The sequence below is a fragment of the Sciurus carolinensis genome, chromosome 8, assembly GCF_902686445.1.
Source record: "Sciurus carolinensis chromosome 8, mSciCar1.2, whole genome shotgun sequence".
In the NCBI taxonomy this organism is placed as follows: Eukaryota; Metazoa; Chordata; class Mammalia; order Rodentia; family Sciuridae; genus Sciurus; species Sciurus carolinensis.
In genome coordinates this window covers 115,619,063-115,644,150 of record NC_062220.1, presented here as the reverse complement: position 1 = coordinate 115,644,150, position 25,088 = coordinate 115,619,063, and the positions used below count along the sequence as shown (strand labels likewise).

The following is a 25,088-nucleotide window of genomic DNA, read 5'->3' as shown; positions in this document are numbered from 1 at the left end:
ATGATTAAGTGCCCCTGAGTTCAATCCCTGATCCGCCCCACCCCCCCCAAAAAAAAAAAAACCCACACATACAGTGTGTGTAAGTGCTCTGAGAGAGAATGCAAGGATTATAGAAGGCAACATTTAATTTACTGCATAGAATCAAAAAAAAAGAAGTAGGTAGAGCAGGCTTCCCAGAGGAGGTAACATTTAAACTTTGCCTTGAAGGATGGCTACTGCCAACCTGTAGACAAAAGAATTACCATAGCTGGGCACAGTGGCACACATCTGTAATCTCAAATTCGGGAGACTGAGGCAGAAAGATCACAAGTTTGTGGCCAGCCTCAGTGACTTAGTGAGTCCCTAGGCAATTTAGCAAGACACTGTCTCAAAACAAAACAAAAAGGGCTGGGGATGTAGCTTGTGGTAAAGCACCCCTGAGTTTAATTCACAGTACCAGGAAAAAAAAAAAAAAAAAAGATTGCCCTTGTACAGGTTTTACATAAATACCTTAGGTTGTTCAATTCTGACTTTAATGGTAGTATAGATGCATGAGTAAAGGCGGAGCAAAAAAAATTTGGTTCCACTTACCGATCAATGAAAGACTTGCAAAGAATATCTTTAAAAAAATAAAAAAAAAAGTCCTATTAGAAAAAGAACCCACAACAGTATCAGAAACTTGAAGTACTTAATAGGGGGACCATAATCTTTGCCCTGTCGTATTGGAGTTCTGGCATTTTTCCTCTTCTGACTCCCAGAGGAGTGGTAGTTTTTATTGTTGAAAGTGCAGTACTTGCACAAGAAATCTGCTTTTAAACTTACTTGTAGCTTAACAGGCATGATGGCAAACACCTGTAATTCCAGTGAGTCAGGAAGCTGAGACAGGAGGATCACAAATTTGAGGACAGCCTCAGCAGTTTATCAAGACCCTAAGTAAGACCTTGGTGAGACACTGTCTCAAAATAAAAAAATAAAAAGAGCTGGGGACATGCCTCAGTGGTAAAGCACTCTGGGTTCTGTCCCTAGCACCAAAAAAAAAAAAAAAGTTACATGTGGCTCTTCTATATGTGTGATAATGACCAAGACCACAAAGAAAGAATGGAGTGGTTCAGACTGTTTTTGTCTGGTTTTACTTTCAGGCATAGTTGAGTGCAATGGAGGAGTAACCGAGGAGGATGAGGTGGAAGTCATCCTCACCCAGGAGCCTACTGCTGATCAGGAAGTGCCAAGAGATGCCGTCTTGCCTGAGCAGTCCCCAGGAGAATTTGACTTTAATGAATTCTTTAACCTTGATAAGGTGCCATGCTTGGCTTCGGTGAGTGTAGCAGTGCACTTGTAAATATGAATGAAGCAACAAATGGTATTTAAGATATTTATTTATTTGTTTGTTTATTTTTGAGACTAGGTCTCAATGCACTGCCCAAGCAGGCTCAAACTCCTGGACTCACGTGATTCTCCTGCTAAAATGTTTTGCTAGGCGCCATTGAGGTTTTTAGCTTTTATTCTCAAATATTTGAATTTTTATTAGGTTTTTTATTTTGTTTTGTTTTTGAGAGGCTTAATGGAAATGATTAGATGATGGTTGTATACAAGTTAACTTTTTCTAGGCTGTTAGCATTGTAGTAAAAACCCTTCACATGTTTAAGAATATTATGTCTAACTTTTTTGGGGTTTTGTTTTTGTTTTTTGAGCCAGGGTCTCACTATGTTGACCCTGAACTCCAGGGTTCAAGTGATCCTCCTGCCTTAGCCTCTCAAGCAAATGGGAATACAGGCACATGCCACCATGTCTGATTATCTTCTTTGTCTTTTTTTTTTTTTTTTTTTTTTTGTATCATGGTTTGAACCCAGGGTTACTTTTACCACTGAGCCACATCCCCAACCCTTCTTTATATTTTATTTAGAGACTGGGTCTCAATGAGTTGCTTAGGGCCTCACTAAATTGTTGAGGCTGACTTTGAATTCCTGTGATCCTCCTGCCTCAGCCTCCTGAGCTACTGGATTACAGGCATGTGCCACTACACCTGGCTTTTTCTGTGATTCTTAAGAGTGCATAGAAGCATGATAAAGTAAAATTTTAAAAACAAAAAAATCTATGTTCTTGATGTCCTATTTACAACACTAAATACGTAAGTTGACCACTCCTTTAGAATTAGTCATTCATGGAATTTAGCTTAAAATGACTCTACTCCTTAACCATTGCTCCTCATTTGATTACTACATGCACAGAAAAATTTGGGCACAACAGAGCAGACAAAATTGACCTGCCTCCTTTGTCACTTGCTTGCTCCCCTACACTGAAAAGATGGCCACCCAAAATAAGCAAACTGGCAGTTAGATACAGGGCCACAAGTGGTTCTAGGACAGTACTTCTTAAATTCTCTGTGGTAAAGGGCCAGGTTTTATTTCTGGAATTAGTTAGTATAAAGTACATGTCACAGCAAACATAAATTCCTGTAAGAGTTTTTAAACATTTACTTTCACTTTCTGAACATAAGTTAATGTAGACCAGTATGAGTCAAGAATACATTTGTCTGTGGCACTGTTCAGGAATATGTGGAATGTGTCTCCAAATCAACTGTGGCAACTGTTTACTCAGTTTTGTTCCTGAAGTTCTAACAGCAATTTTAATTGTACATTTCCTACCCAGATACCTCATATAAAGTCTCCTAAACAATACTTCTTTAGTTCACTCCAAACACAAGGGTCATATCCAGAGTGAACTTAATTATTTGATGTAAAACTGAGTGGTCTTCTTAAATTCTTAACTTCTTTTTTTTTTGTTTTGTTTTTTGTTTTTTTTTTTTGGGGTGCTGGGGATCGAACCCAAGGCCTTATGCTTACAAGGCAAGCACTCTACCGACTGAGCTATCTCCCCAGCCCCTAAATTCTTAACTTCTAAGGGTACAGTGTTGTTTTATTTTTACCTCAACTGTTTAGTGACTTTTTTTTTTTTTTTTTTTGCATTCTCATAGAAGACAGTTGGAAATCTTGTTGTTTTCATAGCAGAAGGTCAAATTTTAGACACCTGTACTTGACTCCAAATGTGAGCACCTGCAAAACTCGTGTGCGTAGGCAGAGGAAGGATTCGCTCTTTGATTTAAACAAAGTGCTAAACCTAAATTTTAATAATAACAGGTAACATGCATGCAGTGCTGATTGCTTAAGGCTTTACACATACTAAGTCATTTAATCTTCACAAATCCCTTGTAAATTAGTTAATTGTTTCCATTTTACAGAAGAAGAAAACAAAGTTTAGATAACTTACCCAGGGTCACCCAGCTAACGAAATGCTGGAAACTGAACCCCAATTTAAACAGTTTCATTTAAGAATTTCTACTCTTAACTCTCCACAGTTGTACTGTCTCTGAAGCTAAAAGGGAGGAATAGGAATTTGGCATCATCTTATCCTATTGCACTCACCCCCAGACAAAACCTGGCTAATGGTGAGCAAGTTGGCAGATGTCTCCATATTTTTCATGGAGTCAGGGCTCATTAACCCACTTTGTCCCATTATCCCAGATATGGAACACACATAAAACCTTAAACATGGTATAATATGTAGCATAAGTAATGATAATACAGTTGTGTAATGTTAATATACATATGACGTAGATTATGATTTCCAGCCTATTTTAATGAACCTGTGTCAATTTTTTTTTTAAATATTTGCAGAATTGAAAACTTGGGACTTAATGGTTTTGGGTATATATTTTATAAAGATTTACTTTAAAGCAAAACTGGGATTAATAAAAAAATTCTCTGTGCTACATAACCAGCTGAACCCTAATTATATACAATACTCAGAAAATGACCAATTTGGGAAAGTACGAAAGAAAGGGTGTAAAGGATTCAAATGTCAGTTGGCAAATGTGGAAAGTGCTTAAAACAGTGACACATGGTAAGCTCCTCAAATATTGGATATTAATAGAAACAGTGGGCTGGGATTGTGACTCAGTGGTAGAGCACTTACCTAGCATGTATGAGACACTGGGTTCGATTCTCAGCACTGCATATTAATAATAAAGGTCCATCAGCAACTAAGTACATACATTACAATTTTTTTTAAATAGAAATAGAACTCAGTGTCAAAACTGAGAATACAGTTCTTTATAACTTGCCTACATATTAAGCCACAAGAAAAATCTTAATGCATTAATTCAGAAATATTTATCAAGCAACTCTAGAATCAGTACTGTTCAAGAAACTAAGATTATAGTAGGAAACAAAATAAAGATCCTTTCCTCATAGAACTTTCTAGAAGAGGAAACAGGTGAGAAATCGAAGTAATATACACACACATATACATGTGTATATATTTATATGCTGTGTTCACTGGCATTGCAGTGCCTTAGAAATTGACTAGTTGGCAGCTACAGAAATCTACACAAACTGAAAATGTGAATCACGTGCAAATAATTTGTTAAATAAGTAATTGAAAAGTTTAAAATACAACACTTGCTTGGCGTGGTGGTGCACACCTGCAATCCCAGCGACTCAGGAAGCTAAGATGAGAGGATCACAAGTCCAAGGCCAGCCTCATAATTTGGTAAGGCCCTAAGCAACTTAAGACTCTGTCTCAAAAAATAAAAAGGGCTGGGGATGTGGCTAAGTGGTTAAATGCCCCTGGATTTGATTGTAGTACCAAAAAATAAAGTAGATGCAACTCTTAACTAATAATATCTGATACCTAACAGGACTTAAATATGTTCAGTGAAGTAAAAGAGGCATAGAAACACCTCTGTGATGTAATCAAAAATAGCTCAGAAGAAAATCTTGCTTTAAATACATTCATTTGAAATCCAAATAAATCAATAAACTAGAGTAAAACACAAAAATGTAGTAATTTCCTTAAAGTGGAAAGCAGAAAAAGAAACCAAACATCAATCAGTAAAACCAAGTAATTATCAAAGAACAAAAATATTTCATGATATGTTTGCTTATCAGAATGATATTATGAATCCAGGGATATGACTTGTCTAAATGACCTTTGTTTGAAGGACCAGATTAATAGTCACAACAGTCATATTAAAAATGCTATTGAAGCCGGCACAGTGGTGCATGTCTATAATCCCAGCAGCTCAGGAGGCTGAGGCAGGAGGAACAAAAGTTCAAAGTCAGCCTCAGCAATGTAGCAAGGCTCTAAGCAGCTCAGTGAGACCCTGTCCCTAAACAAAATACAAAAAAGGACTGGGGATGTGGCTCAGTATTGAGTGCCCATGGTTTCAATCCCCAGTACCCCCACCAAAAAAAAAAAAAACTATTGAGAATTTACTAACAGCTGAAACAACTAGAATACAGAGTTCTCAGACTCCTTGATCCACTGGTGGCTGATAAGGACATAGCAGAGGATGCCCTGACGTAGGTGTTGGAGCTGTGTGTCCATGACTCCATTCCCTGTGCCAACATGTAGGAGGGAGGTTCTTCCATCAGTGTCCCAGCTTGCTCTATAATGAAAATGACTTCATAAACTCTTAGTTTAAAATGCTTTAGTTTCTTAGTATTTCCACAAAATGTTTCTAAAAGTAAGTTTCTACTCTAAAGTTTGCTTATCCACTGAAGCAAAGTTGGCAACTGATCAAAATATAGAAATGACTTTCTTAATACTTCAGTATCTTTAGAAAGTGTCTAGATACTTCTTGTCTTTTGCTTTTTTGTGTTCTTTTGGTTTATCTTCTTAACTTTTTCCTGTGTGACGTGATTGGAAGAAATAAAGAAGTTAAAATGCAAAGCTACCATTTTTATTATTTGTAAAATTTCAGAATTTCTTCAACACTGAAACCATTTTGGATAATCCTAGCTTTTAATTACTTCTTTTACAGTTCCTGCTATTTTAGTTACAATCCTTAATTTTTTCACTATGAGGCATCATTTATAATACCTATCTTTTATACTTTAATTAATGCAAATTAGTGCACTCAAAAGTCCTATTTAAGGTATAAGAGTCTACAAGTGGAATGTGATTGAAACTGTTAATTTCTCTGAAAATATAAGTTCCAGAAACAGTCAAATTAGGGTCTTCAATTAAAATCCCTTCAAGAGAAATATTTTGTGACTTAGTTTGGATATAGATTATGAAAACATTCTTCCAGATAAGAACAAAAAGTTAAATTTAACCATACCCTGCTGAATATTGGCAGGAAAACAATGGGTTTCAGACTTCAGGTAAAATAAAATCAACTAATTCTGTCAATGCAGAAGACCAGTTTGGATGTTTAACTGAATTTATAATAGGGTAGAAATGAAAATTAAAAATTAAAAAAAAACTTACATCTAGCTTTTAAAAGATTGGTAATAGAAATGACTTATAAAATTATTTCTGATCATAGTTCATCACTTAATTGCCCGTATTAAACCAAATCTATGGAGATTGGATTTGAAAGAAAACAAATAACTGTTAATTTCCCATTCAGCTCAAACTAAAACTAGCTATCAGTTAAAGCACCATCTTTCACGTTGTGACATTTAGTAAAGTTTGACTTGGAATAATGATCTTTGATCTCTGCTTTTTCCTACAATCCTGAATTTGTCAGGATTGAATTTCATGATGTTCCTTGAAACTTAAAAGACCACCAAGTTTGAACCTAAGCTTTTCACTTCTCCATGGAGTCTTTAATGTTTAGTTGAAGGCTACTTAGCATCCTGGCAGTGGAATGCTTCATTCTGGTGCTGATGTTTATTTTTAAATTAAGTACTCTGAGAACATTTGGTAGTACATAGGTTTTCTAATAAGGTAAAGAATAGAAAACCAAAACACTATGTGTGGCATAGAGACTTCATTATATATGCTTAGTAAGTGCACAGTTGGTTATGCCCAAATTTCCATTACTCAGAAATAACCAGAAAGGGGAAGAAAAATTAAAGATTCAAAAATCCTAAGTTTAAGGGGTCAACAGCATCAAAGGAAGTTTCAAAGTAAGTGACCCTTTCTTAAAATCTGAACTTTCCTATCTTTTATTTTCCTAGAAACTGTTACCTTAGCATCTTTTGTCTTTTTCTTTAGATGATAGAAGATGTTTTAGGAGAAGGGTCAGTCTCTGCCAGTCGGTTCAGTAGGTGGTTCTCTAACCCAAGCCGATCAGGAAGTCGATCCAGCAGCCTTGGGTCAACACCACATGAAGAGCTGGAGAGACTTGCTGGTAAAATGACTTTATATTCTGACTTTGTGTATGAACTTTAGCTTTCTCTGACTTGGTTCATTCTTTCTTCATTAGTTAGGGGTTCCTTAGGGTTAGAGGGTGTCTGGATGAAAAGCCTTTAATTTGTGTCCTATGAATACTATTCATGATATTTCCATCCCATTGGGACCAATTATGAATATGTTAATTTGCAATATCAGGTCTGGAGCAAGCCATCCTCTCTCCTGGACAGAACTCGGGGAATTATTTTGCTCCTATACCATTGGAGGACCATGCTGAAAATAAAGTGGATATTTTAGAAATGCTACAGAAAGCCAAAGTGGATTTAAAACCTCTTCTTTCCAGCCTTTCTGCAAATAAGGAAAAACTTAAAGAAAGCTGTAAGTGTTTGAGAAGCTGCTTTAGATATCTGAAAAAGTTTGGTTAGTCTTAAGGCAATTGGTTTTAACATACTGCTATTTCATCAAGTCAAATATATGGTGGGTTTTTTTTTTTTTTTTTTTTTTTTTTTTTTTTCTTGAAAAGGATTTATTTTATCAAACAATATCTCACTTTTTTTTTTTTGGGTGCTGGGGATCGAACCCAGGGCCTTGTGCTTACAAGGCAAGCACTCTACCGACTGAGCTTATCTCCCCAGCCCCAATATCTCACTTTTGAGAATAGAAGTCAGTGGTTCTTGGCCCCATAAGAACTTTTCATCCAAATTGTTCTTATTTAAGGCCCAATTTTAACACCTCAGTGGATATATTAATCCTCCCAAGGCAGTTCCTCACAACTTTGACTGAGTTTACCTTGTTCATACTTAGGCTAAAAGCCCTCGACATAACAATTTGGTGCTATAATAACCACAGTGCAGGTAGCGATCTTGCTGATGTTAGGTTATCTGAATTCCTATCCCTCCAAAAGACTAATTTTCCTCTGCAGGACACATACAAGTGTTGTGTCAGGTTTTAAAGCCTAGTACCTCGTGGTTATAGTCCCCCAATTTCTATTACCTAAACATTTTAGGTTAGTTTATATGCCATCTTTTATGAAGTACACAGTTTTAACTTTATTCCCTCCCACTAAGCAACTATGAGTTTAAGTGTTTTCAGTTTGTCTATTTTCAGTGTAAACCTTTTCTGACAGCTTCACTTCAGTTATGAAATAAATTATCTTCATCTTAACCATTATGATAGACAAAGAGAATTCCTCCCAAATATCCCTTTTCTTGGTTTAACGTGGACTTTCTTAACTTTCAGCACATTCAGGGGTTGTGCTTTCAGTGGAAGAGGTAGAAGCAGGGCTCAAAGGCTTAAAGGTGGACCAACAAGTAAAGAATTCAACTCCCTTCATGGCAGAACACTTAGAGGAAACCCTGAATGCTGTAACCAGCAATCGACAACTCAAGAAAGATGGAGATATGACTGCATTCAACAAACTAGTGAGCACTATGAAGGCAAGTGGGACTTTGCCTTCTCAGCCCAAAGTCAGTGTAAGTATTTGGCACAAACCTCACCAAGCCTTTTCTCCTTTTCCATCTTTGTTTTATTTCCCACAACAATAAATGGAATTTAAGAAGGTATTCCAAGTAAACTGGAAATTCTTTTAGTAGTCTTTTGGTCCTTGATGCTTTTGTGCATTAATTAATTATCAATATGTTATTTGTTACTACAAAAGCAGACTTGTGGCTAATACTTATGTATTGTGAGTGATAGTAGAGAGAGTGAAAGATTGACTCTTATGTAGTACCTGCATAACTGTATTTAAAAAAAAGGTATAAAACTATTTTTGGATGAACTCCAGAGGTTTTCTGATTATTCGCCTACTTAAATTCACATAACATCATATTTTTGTAATAAAAATTTTTTACACTAATTACTCACAGACACCTGGAATCACCTACTTTCTTGATTAGGAGTTGGCAGTCATACAAATTATTAAAGCAATAAGATGGATTTTTCAAGGCAGTTTTGCATTCTGTTAATTTACTAGTATGGGAACTCCAGATTTTTTTTTTTTTTTTTCCCCCCCACTTTTAGACATTAGGGTAGGCTACAAAGTGGATGCATTTTGGTAAAGGTGTGCATACACTGGTCTTTGTTGTAAAAATGTTTGCAAAGTGGTTCTCAGCCATGGCCTATATGTTAATATCACTATCCCTTCATGTGATACAAAGGGGAAGCTGAGTAGAACCAAATGATAAAAACAGACTTATTCTAGTTGCTAATTTATAGCAAATTTTTCAAAATTTGAGTTTTGTCTTTTTCTCCTGACCCTATCTAGGAACTACAAGTAGCCAAAGTATGAACAGCAATAGCTATTTGATTCACTATGCCTTGTACCAAGGGAGGACAACTGGTCTTTAGATTTCCATATCTAACCAGCAGTTAATGGTAGAGGCTTTAACCTGCTCAAACAGAGGCACCATTATTCTTGACCTTAGTAGACTTCTTTGTATCAGACTACTATAACAATTACAGGGGAATGATCTTGCAAATTGCTTCAGTTGTGTGTTTTTTTGTTTTTGTTTTTGTTTTTGTTTTTTTTGGTTTTTTTTTTTTTGGCAGTACTGGGGATTGAACCCAGGGCCTTGTGCTTGCGAGGCAAACACTCTACCAACTGAGCTGTATCCCCAACTGCTTCAGTTGTTTTCATACAAAGAAGTCATAGATAGAAATGCTTTTTTGTAAGGACCTGATTGAAAAACTGAAAACTATTCTCCACCTTGTGTCTTAGTGATTGGGTGCTGACTACAGTTCTGTTGGTCAAATGTTATAATTGGATTTTTTTCTTTTAGTGTGACTAAAGAAATGGAGGCAGGGAAAGTCAGCAGTTTGTTTTAATCCTGTGATTTTAGGATACTGACACAACTAACCCAGAGTTGTGAGAGTACTTGGTTTAATGTTGAAATTTCAGTGCCCTGAAATATGTCTCCAATCAACTGGAGGAATGAACTTGAAATACTTGCTGAAGGGATAGGTGATGTAATTCAGGTGGTTAGGCAAAAACAAATACAAATTCAGCCTAACCTAAGAAAAAAAGCAAGGAAAGTAATGAAATAAACATACCAGGTGTTATCCTTTTTTAAAAATAGTTTTAGTCATCATTGGACCTTTATTTATATGCAGTGGTGAGAATCAAACCCAGTGACTCACACATGCTAAGCAAGTGCTCTACCACTGCGCTACAACTCCAGCCCCCAGGTGTTACCTTTATTGCTTGATTCACACATGTTGTAAGGTCCTGGTCTACTTCTAAAATCAATGTCTTTAAAACTGCTATTTGTTATGTATACTATTTCTTATCTGCCTTTATCCACTTAGGTTCAGTAATATTGTTCATCCCCAAAGTAAGGCATATTGATTCAATCTAAACTCTATTTTAAATAGAATTATAGAGTCTAATCTCTAAATGTAGTAAGACATACAGTATAAGGTTGCCTCTTCGATTTAGTTAGATGTAATTAAATAACTCTTGAGGATATTGCTTATTATAATCATGTGCATTTAGTCCCAATTCCAAAACCAACAATAAAACACTTGAGTAACTAGGCTATTTGTTGTACCCTAGGACACTACTGTGGGTTTTGACAGATACATCTAGTGGCAAGAAAACTATTCAGAGAAAGCATTTTAGGTTGAATGAATATTGTGATGTACTGAAGTGCAGGAAGGAATGCAAGTTGAATGTGTAAAACAACTGCTGCTGCATTAAAGAGCAAAGAATGGAGGATTTGAACTTGGCCCTGTGCATGTGACCCCTTTTGAACAGCTTATTTAGAAGTAATAAAGTTTAGAGCTGGGGACATGGCTCAGTAGTAGAGTGCTTGCCTAGCATGCATGAGGCCTTGGGTTCTATCCCCAGCACCACAAAAATATTAATGTTGAAACTTCCTGAAACACGAAATTGTGAAATACAAGTTGCAACAAAATTTTCATGTTACTTACTATGATTTAAATACCATCTGTGGTCAGTAAATCTTGTTAAAACTAAAGGGTAGCAAGGATTGCCTCAAATTTAAATCTATAAACTATCAAAATTTCCTGTGGCTCCTTACTAAGAGATGAATAATGGCAATCCTCAATGCCTTCATTTTCTTTTCCCCTTTTGATTAGAAATGGTGAAATAGCACCAAAAGGATCTCAGAGTGGATTGTGGATGTGCATGTAAACAGTTTTTCCATTCCCAGATCTTTGGGAGTTGTGAGATGAGAAGAATAAGTTGTCTAAGTTTTCTGTGACTTAAACATCTTTCTGCTATTGAGTGTCAACTCCCTTGGGATTGTCTAATATTTTCTTATGGTCTTCAATCTCTAAGTGTGTTAAGACACTTAAAACCAGCACCCCTGTAATCATAGCTACTCAGAAGAGAAGACTGAGGCAGGAAGATCACAAGTTCAAGCCAGCCTGGGCAACTTAGCAAAGCCCTGTCTCAAAAAATAAAGGGGTGGGGGGGCGGGGGGCAGGTGGGGGCAGGGATGGGAATGTAGCTCGGTAGAGCACTTACCTAGCATGCATGAAGCTATGCACTTGGTCCTCAGTACCTTAAAAAAAAAAAAAAAACAATTAACACCAGTTTTCCTTTGACATTTTTAGCGAAACCTTGAAAGCCATTTGATATCCCCTGCTGAGATTCCAGGCCAGCCTGTCCCTAAGAACATCCTGCAGGTATGTTACAATGTTATACTGAGGACTCAGAGTCCTGAACAGTAGTTCTCTGAACTGGTTTTGTGTAGTGATCATCTATCTTTGGGCCTTAGAGAATGATATATGTTGCCTGACAATCAAGGATGTGATGTTGCTGCCTTTGGTAGTTCTGTTTCTGCTGATCTCGAGAGGGGTTGGGGAGATGAGAGTGGCTTTAAAAGATAACAAAGTAAGCCCTTATTTTCTGGCTTGCGAGTTTGTAATTTCTGTAGAAAAGAGTACCTAACCTGTAGTTGTAACTTAAATATTGCTAGCTGAACATTCAGAGTTATGTATTGCATGTATATATGCCAAGTCCTTCCATGGAAGATTGAGGAGATTCATCATCTGGCTTCCAAAAATTAATTCATAATCCACAGCTTTTCACTAGAAGAAAGAACTAGGTTTATTCACATGGATTTGTTTTTGGTTTTTCTTTGTTTTCCTATAGGAACTTCTGGGTCAACCAGTTCAGAGACCTGCTTCTTCCAATCTTCTGAGTGGCCTTATGGGGAGCTTAGAGCCTTCTGCATCTTTACTGGGCCAAAGAGCACCCTCTCCTCCCATATCACAAGTGTTCCAAACTCGAGCAGCCTCAGCAGACTACCTTCGCCCAAGAATACCATCACCAATTGGTAAGTGGTTTTTTGTTTTTGTTTTTGTGGTACTGGGGATTAAATCTTATACATGCTAGGCAAGTGTGCTATCACTGAGCTGCATCTCTAGTAACTACTAGTAAACATAGACATATCTCTCCCCCTTACAAAAATGCAGATTATGCTTGTACCTCGAGCTGGCAATTTTTCTTTCTTCCTTTTTTTTTTTCCCCAGTACTGGGGCTTGAACCCAGGGGTGCTTTACCACCCCTATCTCTAGCTATAGCCCTTCTTAAATTTCTTATTTTGAGATAGAGTCTCACTAAATTGCCCAGGCTGACCTCAAACTTACAAACCTCCTTCCTCACCCTCCTGAGTCACTGGGAGTATAAGCATGTGTTCCACTGCGCCCAGTGTGGTAGTCTTTTTCATGTGTATTCTTTCTTTTTTTTTTTTTTTTTAGTTTTAGATGGACACAATACCTTTAGTTATTTTTATATGGTGCTGAGGATCAAACCCAGTACCTCACACATGTAAGGCAAGCACTCTATCACCAAGCTACAACCACAGCCCATTCATGGGCATTCTTAGAGTTTTTCAAAAATTATGTAAATGTATTACACTTTTTGGAGGGAGGTGTAAGGATAAAGGTGGAAGACAGTTTGTTATCCAGCTGCCTTTCTAGATAACTATATTCATGTTGCTGGTTTTTTGTTTTTTTCTCAAAATTTAATTGTCCTTGATAAAGAAGTCAGTAGTGACTCCCTACCAAGTTATTGAAGTTGATAGGTGTAATTCCGCTGTGAAGTCTAGTGCCTAATTCAGAATGTGACTGAAAGCAGCTCTTCCAGAAAGCAGTCCTAGAAAAATATCCTAGGTTCCTATAGTTCTGGAACCAGTGTAGGCTGCTGGCTAATCAAACCTTAAGAGGCAAGTTTTGAAAACATCTATCTATAGTCAGGGAGATAAAATTCTGTGGAAAGAGTGTGACTCAAAGAGCACTGGACTCTACTTTAGGTACCAGTTGACTTTGTGAGCATTGCCAAATTGCTGGTTGTGCTGGCTAAGTTTTTTACCTTTGAGATATTGGCTCTAAAAGGAACAGTGGTGACTGATCAATGGGAAAGATGAATATACCAGCAGTTTGAGCAATGAAGAGCTCTGATTGAGGTTCCCATAGCCTACTCTTGTAGGATAGAGGAAGAAAGATGACTATCAGGCTAGGGAAGTCAGTACTTCCCAAAAGAGATGGTACTCAGCAAGGCGCAGCTTGCTTTAGTGATTATACGGCCCTGATGTGTGAACACTTGCTTGACACTCATTGATTCTATAACTTTTCTCAACAGGTTTCACACCAGGACCACAGCAGCTACTTGGAGATCCATTCCAAGGCATGCGCAAGCCCATGAGCCCTGTCACAGCCCAGGTCAGACTGAGCTATTTCTCAAACCCAATCTGTTGCTTTCTTTTTCAACCCTATTGATTGTGGGGTGGAAAATTGAATTGCTTCTCTGCAGTGGTTTGGCAGCAGTGGAACTTTATTGTGAGTTTCATAGTGGTGCTATGTATTTCAAATTCCATGAAGGCTAGAAAATTACTGAGTAATTAAACTAATACTTAAATTTGGCAGCATAATTTAGTCAAGTTTGCAATATCTACTTTTTCTCAACTATTACTTAAATGTACCTTTCTAAGAGGAAAGAGAGAGACCCCTGTAGAATGTGCATTGATATATTTTTTTTTTATTTTGCTGATCCTTCACTGCCATTTCTGTTAAGCAGATGAGCCAGCTTGAATTGCAACAAGCAGCTTTGGAGGGACTGGCCCTACCACATGACCTTGCAGTGCAGGCAGCAAACTTCTACCAGCCTGGTTTTAGCAAGCAACAGGTGGACAGAACCAGAGATGGATTCAGAAACAGGTAAATTACTAATCCAACCTGTAAGGATTTGGGTAATAATTTGTGATATAGTTTTCCTGTGATTAGTAAATTAGTTATCCATAGTACAGGTCTGTTGCACATGCTGATATGTTATACAACAAATAAAAGGAATTCCATTCCACTCAAATGTTATCAGTATAAGAAATATGATTGAATTCTATCGAAGGGACATCTTGTTTTTATCCTGCATTGTTTTGTTTTATTTATATTCTTGTTTTAGAAATTACCTTTTATGATTTCATTTTGCTAATAAGTTGTATGGAAGAGATACTGAGACTGGGGATGTAGCTCAGTTGGCATAGTGCTTGCCTCACAAGCACAAAGTCCTGGTTCAATCCCCAGCACCTCAAAAAAAAGGGGGGGGGGTGTGGAGATACTGCCTGCCTGATTTACAATTTTGTTGAGTAAGTACATTTAAAATCTTAAGGATGTTTCTGCCAGTTAAAGGATTTATTTTTATAGATGTAAGTAGCATAGGTCCTTATTTGAAGTCATACTTTTGAGATGGTAAAAAGCAAAAGTCTGCCTAACTTCCTTTCCCCACAGATCCCATGTTGTGTTATCACACTCTTATCAATACAGGATCGTTATATCAAGAGTTTTATTGGATAGAGCTGATGGGTTTGTTGATCAGAGCTGTTCATAAGTAATTATTGACTTCACTGTCCTTTTTGCTAGTTGCAACAAGTGGTAAAATGAAATGAACCATAAGTTTGGAAGAAATGGGAATAGAATAGCAATATTCTTTTTTATTGCAAAATATAAGAGATACAGAAAATTGCATAAAACAAATGTGCAGCTTATGATATGTTAAACCCCCTGTTAATCACTGAGAAACCTTCCATGTGCCTATGCTTATTATACCTCTTTTCTCCCTCAGAAGTGACAACTGTTTAGCCTTTAAAAGTAATCACTACTTTGCCAGGTTTGGTGACACCTTCCTGTAATCCCCGTGACTTGATAGGCTGAAGGAGGATTGCAAATTCAAAGCCAGCCTGTTAGCAAGGTCCTTTCTCAATAAGGGTTGGGATGTAGGGTAAAATACCTCTGGGTTCAGAGTGGTGGGGGTTGGGGAGGAGTAACCACTACCTTAATATTTTGAATTTTGTCACCAAAATTTGCATCCTTGAACATCACAGTTTAGTCCTGTCCATACGATTATTGATTATTTAAAAGTATTTTTTGCCAGACATGGTGACACACTCCTGTAATCCCAGCGGCTCAGGAGGCTGAGGCAGGAGGACTGCAAGTTCAAAGCCAGCCTCAGCAACTTAGTGAGGCCCTAAGCAATTGAGTCCAATCCTTGGAACAACAACAACAAAAAAGTATTTGTTTTGATGTGATCTTATTTATTTATTTATTGGTATTAGGGATTGAACCAGGGACAGTTAACCACTGAGCCACACATCCCCACCCTTTTTTATATTTTATTTAGAGACGGTCTCACTGAGTTGCTTGGGGCTTCACTAAGTTGCTGAGGCTGACTTTGAACTCAAAATCCTCCTGCCTCAACCTCCCAAGCCACTCAAATTACAGGCAAGCACCACCTTGCCCGGCTTTCATGTGATTCTTAGTTACCTTATCAGTGCTTCAGTGTCTTACTTCAGCTGGTTTTTCCTGTCTTTATCAGAAGACATTACAACCCAGGAAAGTACCCTGGCATAAGTGCTTGTCAGCCTAAACAGAGCCCAGGATCTGTGTGCTAAACATTCATTCACCTGCTTTCTGCCTTTAGCATAATGTGGTTCCTTAGCATTCACTGACATGATTTATGATTTTCAAAGTGTTTTTTTTTTTTTTTTTTTTGGGTGCTGTGGATCGAACCCAGGGCCTTGTGCTTGCAAGGCAAGCACTCTACCGACTGAGCTATCTCCCCAACCCCTCAAAGTGCTTTTAACAAAGTTTTATTTGATCTTTGAATCACCCCTGAGATTTAGATGAGGGTGAATAACTGCATTTTACAGATACTGAAACTTAGTTGAAACTTAGCTGTAGGGAGTCATTTTGTTTCTGTCTATCTCCCTGCTCTTTCTACTTTGCAGTACAAGGTGACCTCCATGAGACTAGACTTTTTGTCTGTTTTGTTTACTACTGTTATTACCAGCACTTATAACAGGGTCTAGTGCTCAAATCTGTTTACCAGAATAAATAACTGATGATTGTGTAGAACCCCCAGATTTAGATTCCCCTGTAGTCACTTGGAATACCACTGCTGTGTGCCCAAATTGTCAGGCAACCTCAGTGTGGCAGCAATGGGACCTACCTGATACTAATTGGAAAGAAGCCACCGGTTTAGGATTCCATCTGCTTATGAGTCCAAACTTCCAAAATGATTGATTATACTTGGACTTTTAACTTCATGGCACAAGGTTTGACATGGCTAAAATGCAGTGAAGCAGCCAGTGAGTTCACATAATTTTCTCTTCTCAACCTGCTTCTGTCTGTATCAACACCATTTCCAATTTTCTTCAAAGTTAAGAGACAATGAATAGAATAGCTGGGATAAGAGGGAAATCTGTTCTTTTTTCTTTATTTGGAAGGCCTGAGACTATTTTAGTATAAAACAGGAATAGTGGGGCATGCAGTATGTAACTGGGTCCTAAAATACCTGGAACTCTATTTGATTTGAATCAGTGTCACAGAGCATCAGTTGTATGCCAGCCACTGTGCTAATGTTGCTCCCTGCCCTCTAGAGCACACCCAGCCCATAGAGTGAAAGTCTCCCTAGCCACACACTGGTAGCAAACTCTGCCCTGGCTTGGATAACCCTGCCATGCCCAAGGACTTCCCAAATCCCTATACCTGTTCTATCTACCTGAACTACTATACTGTTCTCTCTCTTTAGATTCTCATGGGTTATACCTAGTTTAAGATGAAGTTTTTGTTGTTGTTCTTATTGTTTTGTGGTTTTTTATTTTGTTTTATTTGTATTAGGGATTGAACCTGTTTTTTTTGTTTTGTTTTGTTTTGTGGTTTTGTTTTTGTTTTTTTTGTTTTTTGTTTTTTGTTTTTTTTTTGGGTGCTGGGGATCGAACCCAGGGCCTTGTGCTTACAAGGCAAGCACTCTACCGACTGAGCTATCTCCCCAGCCCCCTAAAAAATTTCTTGGTGCTGGGGATTGAACCCAGGGCCTTGTGCATGCAAGGTAAGCACTCTACCAACTGAGCTATATCCCCAGCCCGAGCTTTTTACTTTTTGAGACAGGGTCTCTTAAGTTGCTTAGTGTCTTATTAAGTTGCTGAGGCTGGCTTCAAACTTGCAATCCTCCTTTCCCAGCCTCCCAGGTCACTTGGATTACAGGTGTGTGCCACCATACCTGGTTTAATATGCCAATTTTTTTCCCCAAGAAGCAGAGTCCTCAGAGTTTTCTGTCATTTTGTTTTCCAGCTGTACTTCGTTGGCATCTAATAATTTGCCCTAGGTTATTGACTCTTGCACTAGACGGTTCTTGCAAGGCCCAGGCCATGTTTTCTTAAGTTTTTGACTTTCCTCAGAACTTGGCATGTGCTTTTGCATATGTTAGGTACAAATTGAATGCTTAGGAAATTCACTTGAATTAAGGAAAGTGATGTTAAATTCCTGGGCTGGTCTTGAGTGTTAAATGGTTTTAGAACTTAAGAGTTTGAGCAGCTAAGAGCTTACACTGAAAATTGGTTTGTTCACAGGCAACAGCGAGTGACCAAGTCACCAGCACCCATGCACCGAGGGAATTCCTCTTCCCCAGCCCCTGCTGCTTCCATCACAAGCATGGTCAGTAACTACTGACTGTGAATGACTTTTTAGACTTCTCTGGTTGTGCCTATGTTGTAAATGTGTGCCCCAAAGTGTCCTTGAATGCCTTTCCACAAGAATACTGATCTAATAGTCTTTCATACCTGTCTCTCTGTGTGTAGAATAGTAGGATTTATTCAAGTGATAGGAGACAGAGTTCCCGCAGGGTGAGAAAGGACCCAATGGGGGTTTCCCTCATACTTGCCTTTTTATTAGATCTTCCCCTAGTCAGGCACAGTCTAACTCAGGTTTCTAGTGAAGCCCCTATATTGGGGAAAGTATATTCCAGCAGATAGAAGAGCATGAGCCAAAGGACACAGATGACATAGTATGTTCAAACGAATATCTCATATGGGGAGGCAAGAGGAAAAGGTGAGGTGAAGTGGACAGGGGTAGTAACAAGTCAGATCCTGATGAATACATTGTATGTGCTGGGAGTTTGCAAACAGTTCAGGCCTCAATGATAGGAACTAAGGCTGGGACAGAATGGTTTATTTGTAGTGGCAAATATAGTTTTACAACTGACTGGCATTTCATTCCCCATAAACTTCTATCATCTAGTCAAAGTTGATAGACAAGGGTTAAGAAGAACTATCACTGTGTCCTTTAGGATTGCACATGGGTCTTTTTTTTTTTTTTTTTTTTCTTAACATTTTTTTATACCTTTATTTATTTAGTGGGGTTTTGTTTTGTTTTGTTTATGTAGTCCTGGGGCTCTGACCCAGTGCCTCACACTTGCTAGGCAAGCGCTCTACCACTGAGCCACAACCCCAGCCCTCCACACGGGTCTTTGCACCGAACACCTTGAAGGCAAGGTCTAGAAGAAGCTTTTCTATTTATAAGTTATGCACTGTCTCCTCACATCAATGATTTGGGGTTGTTTAATAAGAAAAGACATATGCATAATAAAATAGTGAAGAGATTGGAAAAAATGACCCCAAGTAATGAATCCTAGTGACTGAAGAGACTATTTAAATAATTGTGAATTCTCTGGTAGCCAAGTGAAGAAGAGAAACATTAGGAGCATGGATTATTTGGATTTTAACAGTCATTGAAATGTCCTTTCCCAGATGGAAGAGTAAGCTATTGCTTTTTTTTTTTAACTTCTGACCATGCTTTTCCCATCTTCCCAGGCCTAATCCTGGGCTGGGGAAATGTGTGAAGCAGAGGCAGGTGCCCATCATCACAGAATTGTGAGCAAGTGTGATGAAGACCTTAGGACAACACCTATTTGCCTCTTTTAAGTTTCTTTTCCTCCAGTAGCTACAGATGAATATTGGAGTTGGCCTCTGCCACCATGTGGGCAATATGGGGTCTCTTTCTTGTTGATTAACTTGGCCAATTAAGCCTGCCTTTATTAGAGAGGGGAACTTAAAGCATGCTGATGCCAATTGCTTTTCTCTGCAGCTTTCTCCTTCCTTCACCCCTACCTCAGTAATCCGGAAGATGTACGAGAGCAAAGAGAAAAGCAAGGAGGAGCTAGCATCTGGAAAAGCTGTTCCTGTTGACAGTAAAGAGGATACTCAGAAGGCCACTGAAGGTACTATAGAGTTGTTGGGTGTACTACTCAAGAAAGAATGTGTCAGAAAGAACATGGGCCTGAGTGCTGAACAACCTGACCTATGTCTCTCTAAAGCCCTGGGCTCAACCCCTTGCTACTCTGGACTATAGTTTTGTGTCTGTGAGAAGGGTTGGACCGATTCACAGTTGCTTGCTTACTCATAATTCCAACCAACATAAGAGTGGTGTATGGGGGTTTTTTTGTTTTGTTTTTTTGTTTTTTTGCGGTGCTAGGGATTGAACCCAGGGCCTTGTGCTTGCAAGGCAAGCACTCTACCAACTGAGTTACATCCCCAGCCCCAAGAGTGGTATGAATGCTGATTTAAAACAATGACTAGTGCTAGGAATATAGCTCAGTTGATAGAGTGTGTGCCTCCCATGCACAAGGCCCTGGGTTCAATCCCAAAAAGAATGACTAAACTGCGCTCCATGGTGTGTTCCTATAATCCCAGTGACTTGGGAGGCTGAGGCAGGAGGATTGTAGGTTCGAGGCCAGCCTCAGCAACTTAGCAAGGACCCTGTCTCAAAGTAGAAAATAAAAGGGGTTAGGGATGTGGCTCAGTGGTTGAGTGCCCCTGGGTTCAATCCCTGGTACCAAAAAAAAAATTAGTCTTCAAATTTGAATGAATAATTCATTTGGCATATTACTCTAGTTCTAGTTCTGCTTCTGAAAGTTTTTCTCTAGTGTGTGGATACCAAAGTATCTAATAAAATCTGTGAGATGGGTGCAGCATATAGACAAGGGAGCCTTTCAGAAGGATATAGAAAATGTGCAAGAGGCTGAGTCACACAGTAGGGATCATGGAGGACATGGTGGTAGATATGACAGATTCAAATGATAAGAGTTTACAAAGGTATTAAGTATTGGTCTGAGAACTTTTTGCTTATTGAGAAGGCTTCTTGTGGGGAGGTGGGAATATAATGGAAATCCTATTGGTCCTATTAGGATAATTTAGATTCTTCGAGCAGACTGTAATTGTTTTTAATTTTCTGCTATGGATTTGGACAATATTATACTTGATTTTATCCTCAGGCTATAAAAAGCATGTTAATCACAAGCATCTGACAACGATGAGACTAGCCTCCATAAAGGTCCAAGCCACAGCCATGAGGGTAGAAGAGGATAGGATGCCCAATTAAGTTGAACCACCAGGCCTAATATACCAGTCATTTGCCAATAGCTGTCTTGGATTGGGAGGAGTATAAGAATACAGCTGGGGGTTCCTGTCCCCACTACTGGGAATTAAACCAAGGTGTACTCTACCACTAAGCTATATCCCCCCCCCTTTTTTTTTTTTTTTATATTTTTTCTGTTGTTGATAGACCTTCATTTATTTATATGTGGTGCTGAGAATTGAACCCAGTGCCTCACACATACTTGGCAAGTGCTCTACCACTGAGCCACAACCCTAGCCCCCCAATCATTTTTAAGACATGGTCTTGCCAAGTTGCTAATGCTGACCTTGGATTTGCAATCCTGCTTCAGCCTTCCAAGTATCTGGAATTGTAGGCATGTACCACCATGCCAGCAAGACACAGACTTAGAGACATTTATAACTTCAGAAATTTTGGTTTGGGGAGTTTATCAAAACTTTGTAGGCTGGCAGATAGATCTCAGTGGTACAGAGCTTTCCTAAAATACACAATACCCTGGATTTGAATCCCAACACCAACAAAACAAAAGCACAGTAACAATGACAAAGCTTTGTTCCAGCAAGAAGTTGAAAAACTTGGGGTCTAGTCCTGGCTCTTTCCGTAACTACTCCTATGGCATTGACTCACAGTTCATCTTCTGGGCCTATTTATAAGGCAAATGATAGTCCCTACCATGCAGTCTTCTACATTTGTCAAGGAATCAATAAGAATTGAGATTTACTGGACTTTTGGGAGGCCAAAATATTTGGAAAAGGTTTGCCAGTACCAAAATATCCTCTTTTGAATCCTTACAGAGAACTTGCTGTCATCTAACTCCATTCCCAGTGCTGATCGAGACTCTTCTATGACAAATCCTAAATTGTCAACGTTACAGCCATCTTCATGTTCCACCCCACTGTCCCAGACAAACCGATACACCAAAGAACAAGATTACCGACCTAAAGCAACTGGAAGAAAAACACCCACCTTGGCATCCCCAGTTCCAGGAACACCTTTTCTCCGCCCTGTCCACCAAGTTCCCCTTGTTCCCCATGTCCCTATTGTTCGGCCTGCTCATCAGATTCACCCAGGATTGGTCCAGAGGATGCTGGCCCAGGGAGTACATCCACAGCATCTTCCAAGTTTGTTGCAAGCTGGTGAGTTTCTAATTTGGTTTGGGTATTTGCTGACCTGGCATGACATTTGCTGATACGGAATGAACTATGGGAGATTTTCATCCCTAGAAAGATGTTACTAGAGTCTTCAATGTAACTGGTGGGCAGTGGGAGCAATCCAATCCATCTCTGTCCTTTAAACAACTAAGCATCGTCCTTTTTTTAGGTATTAAGGAATTGAATCCAAGGGCATTTGGCCACATCCCCAGCACTCACTCCCCACTCTCCCCCCCCCCCCCCCCCCTTTTTTGAGACAGTCTCACTAAGTTACTTAAGAGCCTTGCTGAGTTGTTGAGTCTGGCTTTGAGCCTGTGGTTTTCCTCCCTCAGCTTCCCAAGTTCACCAGGATTAGGGTGCACCACCATGCCCAGCCTTTTAAAAAAAAAAAAAATTTTTTTTTTTTTTTTTTTTTTTTAAGTTATAGATGGACAGAATACTTTTATTTTTTTAAGCGGTGCTGAACATCAAACCCAGTGCCTCACATGTGCTAGACGTACTAGGCAAGCACTCTAGCACTAAGCCAGTCCACAGCCCCTAAAAATTATCTTTTATAGACAGTGAATGACAAAGAATGCTGATAGCTTAAGCATTCCTTATTATTTATATTTTTAAAAAAACTTCCAAATCAGCCGAACTATACAAACTTGAAATTTCCAGGTACATTAAGACTGCTTTTCTAAAGTTTCTTCTTTCTGCTCAACAGGTGTGCTTCCTCCTGGGATAGATCTGACTCATTTACAGGGAATATCTGGCCCAATCCTGGGTCAGCCTTTTTACCCTTTACCAGCTGCTAGTCACCCTCTCCTAAACCCTCGTCCTGGGACACCTTTGCATCTGGCAATGATGCAACAGCAGCTACAGCGCTCAGGTAGGTTCAGTAGTGGGGCCACTTGATGAGCTGATCAGGATTGAAGCTTTTAGAACCAGTTTCCAACGAAGGAGATGAATTAACATGATACCATTCCTTAACTTGACCTAGCAAGATTGCATCAGTAAGGTATAACTAGAGAAGGTGAAGTAAACCAAACCAATCTCTGTGGGCTTTGGGATTACTGCTCCTGCCCAAGACAGTGGGAGAGCAAAATATGCCCAGGTGTTCTTTGTCCACTACCTCTTAGAAGGATAAGACTCTTCAATAATTGTTCCGCATATGACTTGCCCAAGGTACTCTCACCAGGTAATGTTAGTCCTTCTGTGATGCAGCTGCTTTCCTTGGAAGTAGTCTTACCATCCATGGTGGTTTTTCAATATTTATGGCTTCAGTATAACAGCTCTCCAAGGTACCATCTTCTAATACTGTTGCCATCTTGAGTAGTTTTCTGAAGAAACTCTAGAATTCTCTGGTATACTTTTGTTTGAAGTTTTATGGATAGGGTTTGAGCAAAACAGCCTAACAAAGAACTACTTTCCCCACTTCTTATCTTCATAGTTCTGCATCCTCCAGGCTCTGGTTCCCAGGCAGCAGCAGTCAGCGTTCAGACGACCCCTCAGAACATGCCCAGCAGGTCAGGCCTGCCCCAAATGCACTCTCAGCTGGAGCATCGCCCCAGCCAAAGGAGCAGCTCTCCTGTGGGTCTTGCCAAATGGTTTGGCTCAGATGTGCTACAGCAGCCCCTGCCCTCCATGCCTGCCAAAGTCATCAGTGTAGATGAACTGGAATACCGACAATGAGCAGGACAGGCAGGCTTACCTATGCCTGGACTTTTGGTGGCACCCTGCTCAGGACTTTTGCTTCCTCATCTCGGTTGGTTTATTGGCTTTTACTTTGGAGCACTCTGGGTGAAGCTGTTTAGGGGACCCACGCACCTGGTGTGGTATGCATTATGAGAGAAGGATCTTAACCAATCGAGTGGAGTCTACGTAGTCTGAATACAGGATGCACAGTGTCGTCAATCCTGGAAACAGTCTTTTTTTGTAAGATATGTGAATGAAGTGTTGGTGTCTTCACCAAGAGGTGGCACCTAAGGGTTCTGAGGAAATAAATGTATAGGCCCTTATGTACAGATCTGTGTATAAACAACTTTTGTACATACATATAGAATAGCTTTTTTGAACTTATACAGCTGTACATAAAAGTAGCTGGTATTAGTTAAACCTGTGTCAACATTTGGATTTTTTTTTTTTTCACTTGTACATTTGGGACATTTTTTTTTTTTTTTTGGTTGATTAAAGTTGCATATACTATGTGTGTGAATGAAGTGAATGACATTGTTGTATTTATTTTCTCCCTGAATTCCTTGTTTTTAACAGCTGAGCCAAGAGGTCCAGGTTCCTTGAAGGGACCTAGTTTTTTCTTTTGAACTCATGGAATGAAACTCTCAATTTAGAAGCGTAAATCTTCTTGAGCCTTGACCCTGTAATAGCAGTAGCCTTCTGGCTAATATCAGGGATATTAATATTGGGTGATTTTCAAAATTAAGTTCACCTAAAATAATTTGTTTATTGGGGAATCATGTATATATAGTAGTTTATCCCAGATATTTACTGGGCCATCCTGTTTATTCAACTCAGCTCTGATTTAATCCATTGAAGTCTAATTTCTCCATACTGAACTTTCCTCAAGGCCTGGGGATGTAACCCAGTGGTAAAGTGCTTGCCTAGCAGGTGTGAGGCCCTGGATTCCATCCCTAGTACGACCAAAAAGAAAAAAAGTTTCCTTCCATTTCATCTGGTTAAGTTAGGCAGCTGAACTATTCTAACTAAGGGCACTTAATTATACTAAGGTAGGTCAAGGAAAAACATGAATATGTAATACATTAGGAAATTCAAACATTGCTATGAAAGGCAAACCACCATTATTGCAGCTCATGAGAAAATCTTTGGCTGTAGGAATTTATGTTCCTTCTCAGCCAAGTATCCCTAATACACAAACCTCAATCCCACTTCTAGAGCTGCCAAATTGAAGCCCAGAGAAGACAGAAGGGAAAAGTAGGGTATGCTCTCTCCTCGAGGACTATGGGGCCACAAATCAAAGGAAGGGAAAGGTGCTTAACAATGTCAAAGCCTAGTCAAAGCACATCCTCTCAACTTGAACTGGATTTTGGTAACCCCTCCCCAGTATCCTGGGTGTGCTAAATGCTTGAAGTGACTTTTGGCACAAGGATTCCCCAAAAGCCAGTATGTTAT

The 25,088-nt window shown here is 39.0% G+C and overlaps 1 protein-coding gene and 1 non-coding gene across 4 annotated transcripts in view; one reads left to right on the top strand and one right to left on the bottom strand.

Moving 5' to 3' along the window:
* Nucleotides 1-24,116, top strand: part of Eif4enif1 (eukaryotic translation initiation factor 4E nuclear import factor 1) — a 53,797-nt gene extending 29,681 nt beyond the window's left edge. For 2 of the 3 annotated variants that reach the window (XM_047561079.1, XM_047561080.1), the window contains exons 7-19: nt 1,119-1,294; nt 6,982-7,117; nt 7,318-7,497; nt 8,359-8,591; nt 11,695-11,766; nt 12,236-12,419; nt 13,727-13,806; nt 14,159-14,301; nt 17,988-18,072; nt 19,501-19,633; nt 21,603-21,944; nt 22,666-22,830; nt 23,392-24,116. In XM_047561079.1, the coding sequence (XP_047417035.1) occupies nt 1,119-1,294; nt 6,982-7,117; nt 7,318-7,497; nt 8,359-8,591; nt 11,695-11,766; nt 12,236-12,419; nt 13,727-13,806; nt 14,159-14,301; nt 17,988-18,072; nt 19,501-19,633; nt 21,603-21,944; nt 22,666-22,830; nt 23,392-23,633 (2,171 nt within the window). In that variant the 3' untranslated portion in view covers nt 23,634-24,116. The remainder of the gene's footprint in view (nt 1-1,118; nt 1,295-6,981; nt 7,118-7,317; nt 7,498-8,358; nt 8,592-11,694; nt 11,767-12,235; nt 12,420-13,726; nt 13,807-14,158; nt 14,302-17,987; nt 18,073-19,500; nt 19,634-21,602; nt 21,945-22,665; nt 22,831-23,391) is intronic. The other variant, XM_047561081.1, reaches the window with a different exon arrangement.
* On the bottom strand, nt 9,661-9,733 carry Trnaa-cgc (transfer RNA alanine (anticodon CGC)). Its single transcript has one exon. It is a non-coding gene; the product is annotated as a tRNA-Ala (tRNA).
* Nucleotides 24,117-25,088: the final 972 nt, after the last annotated feature.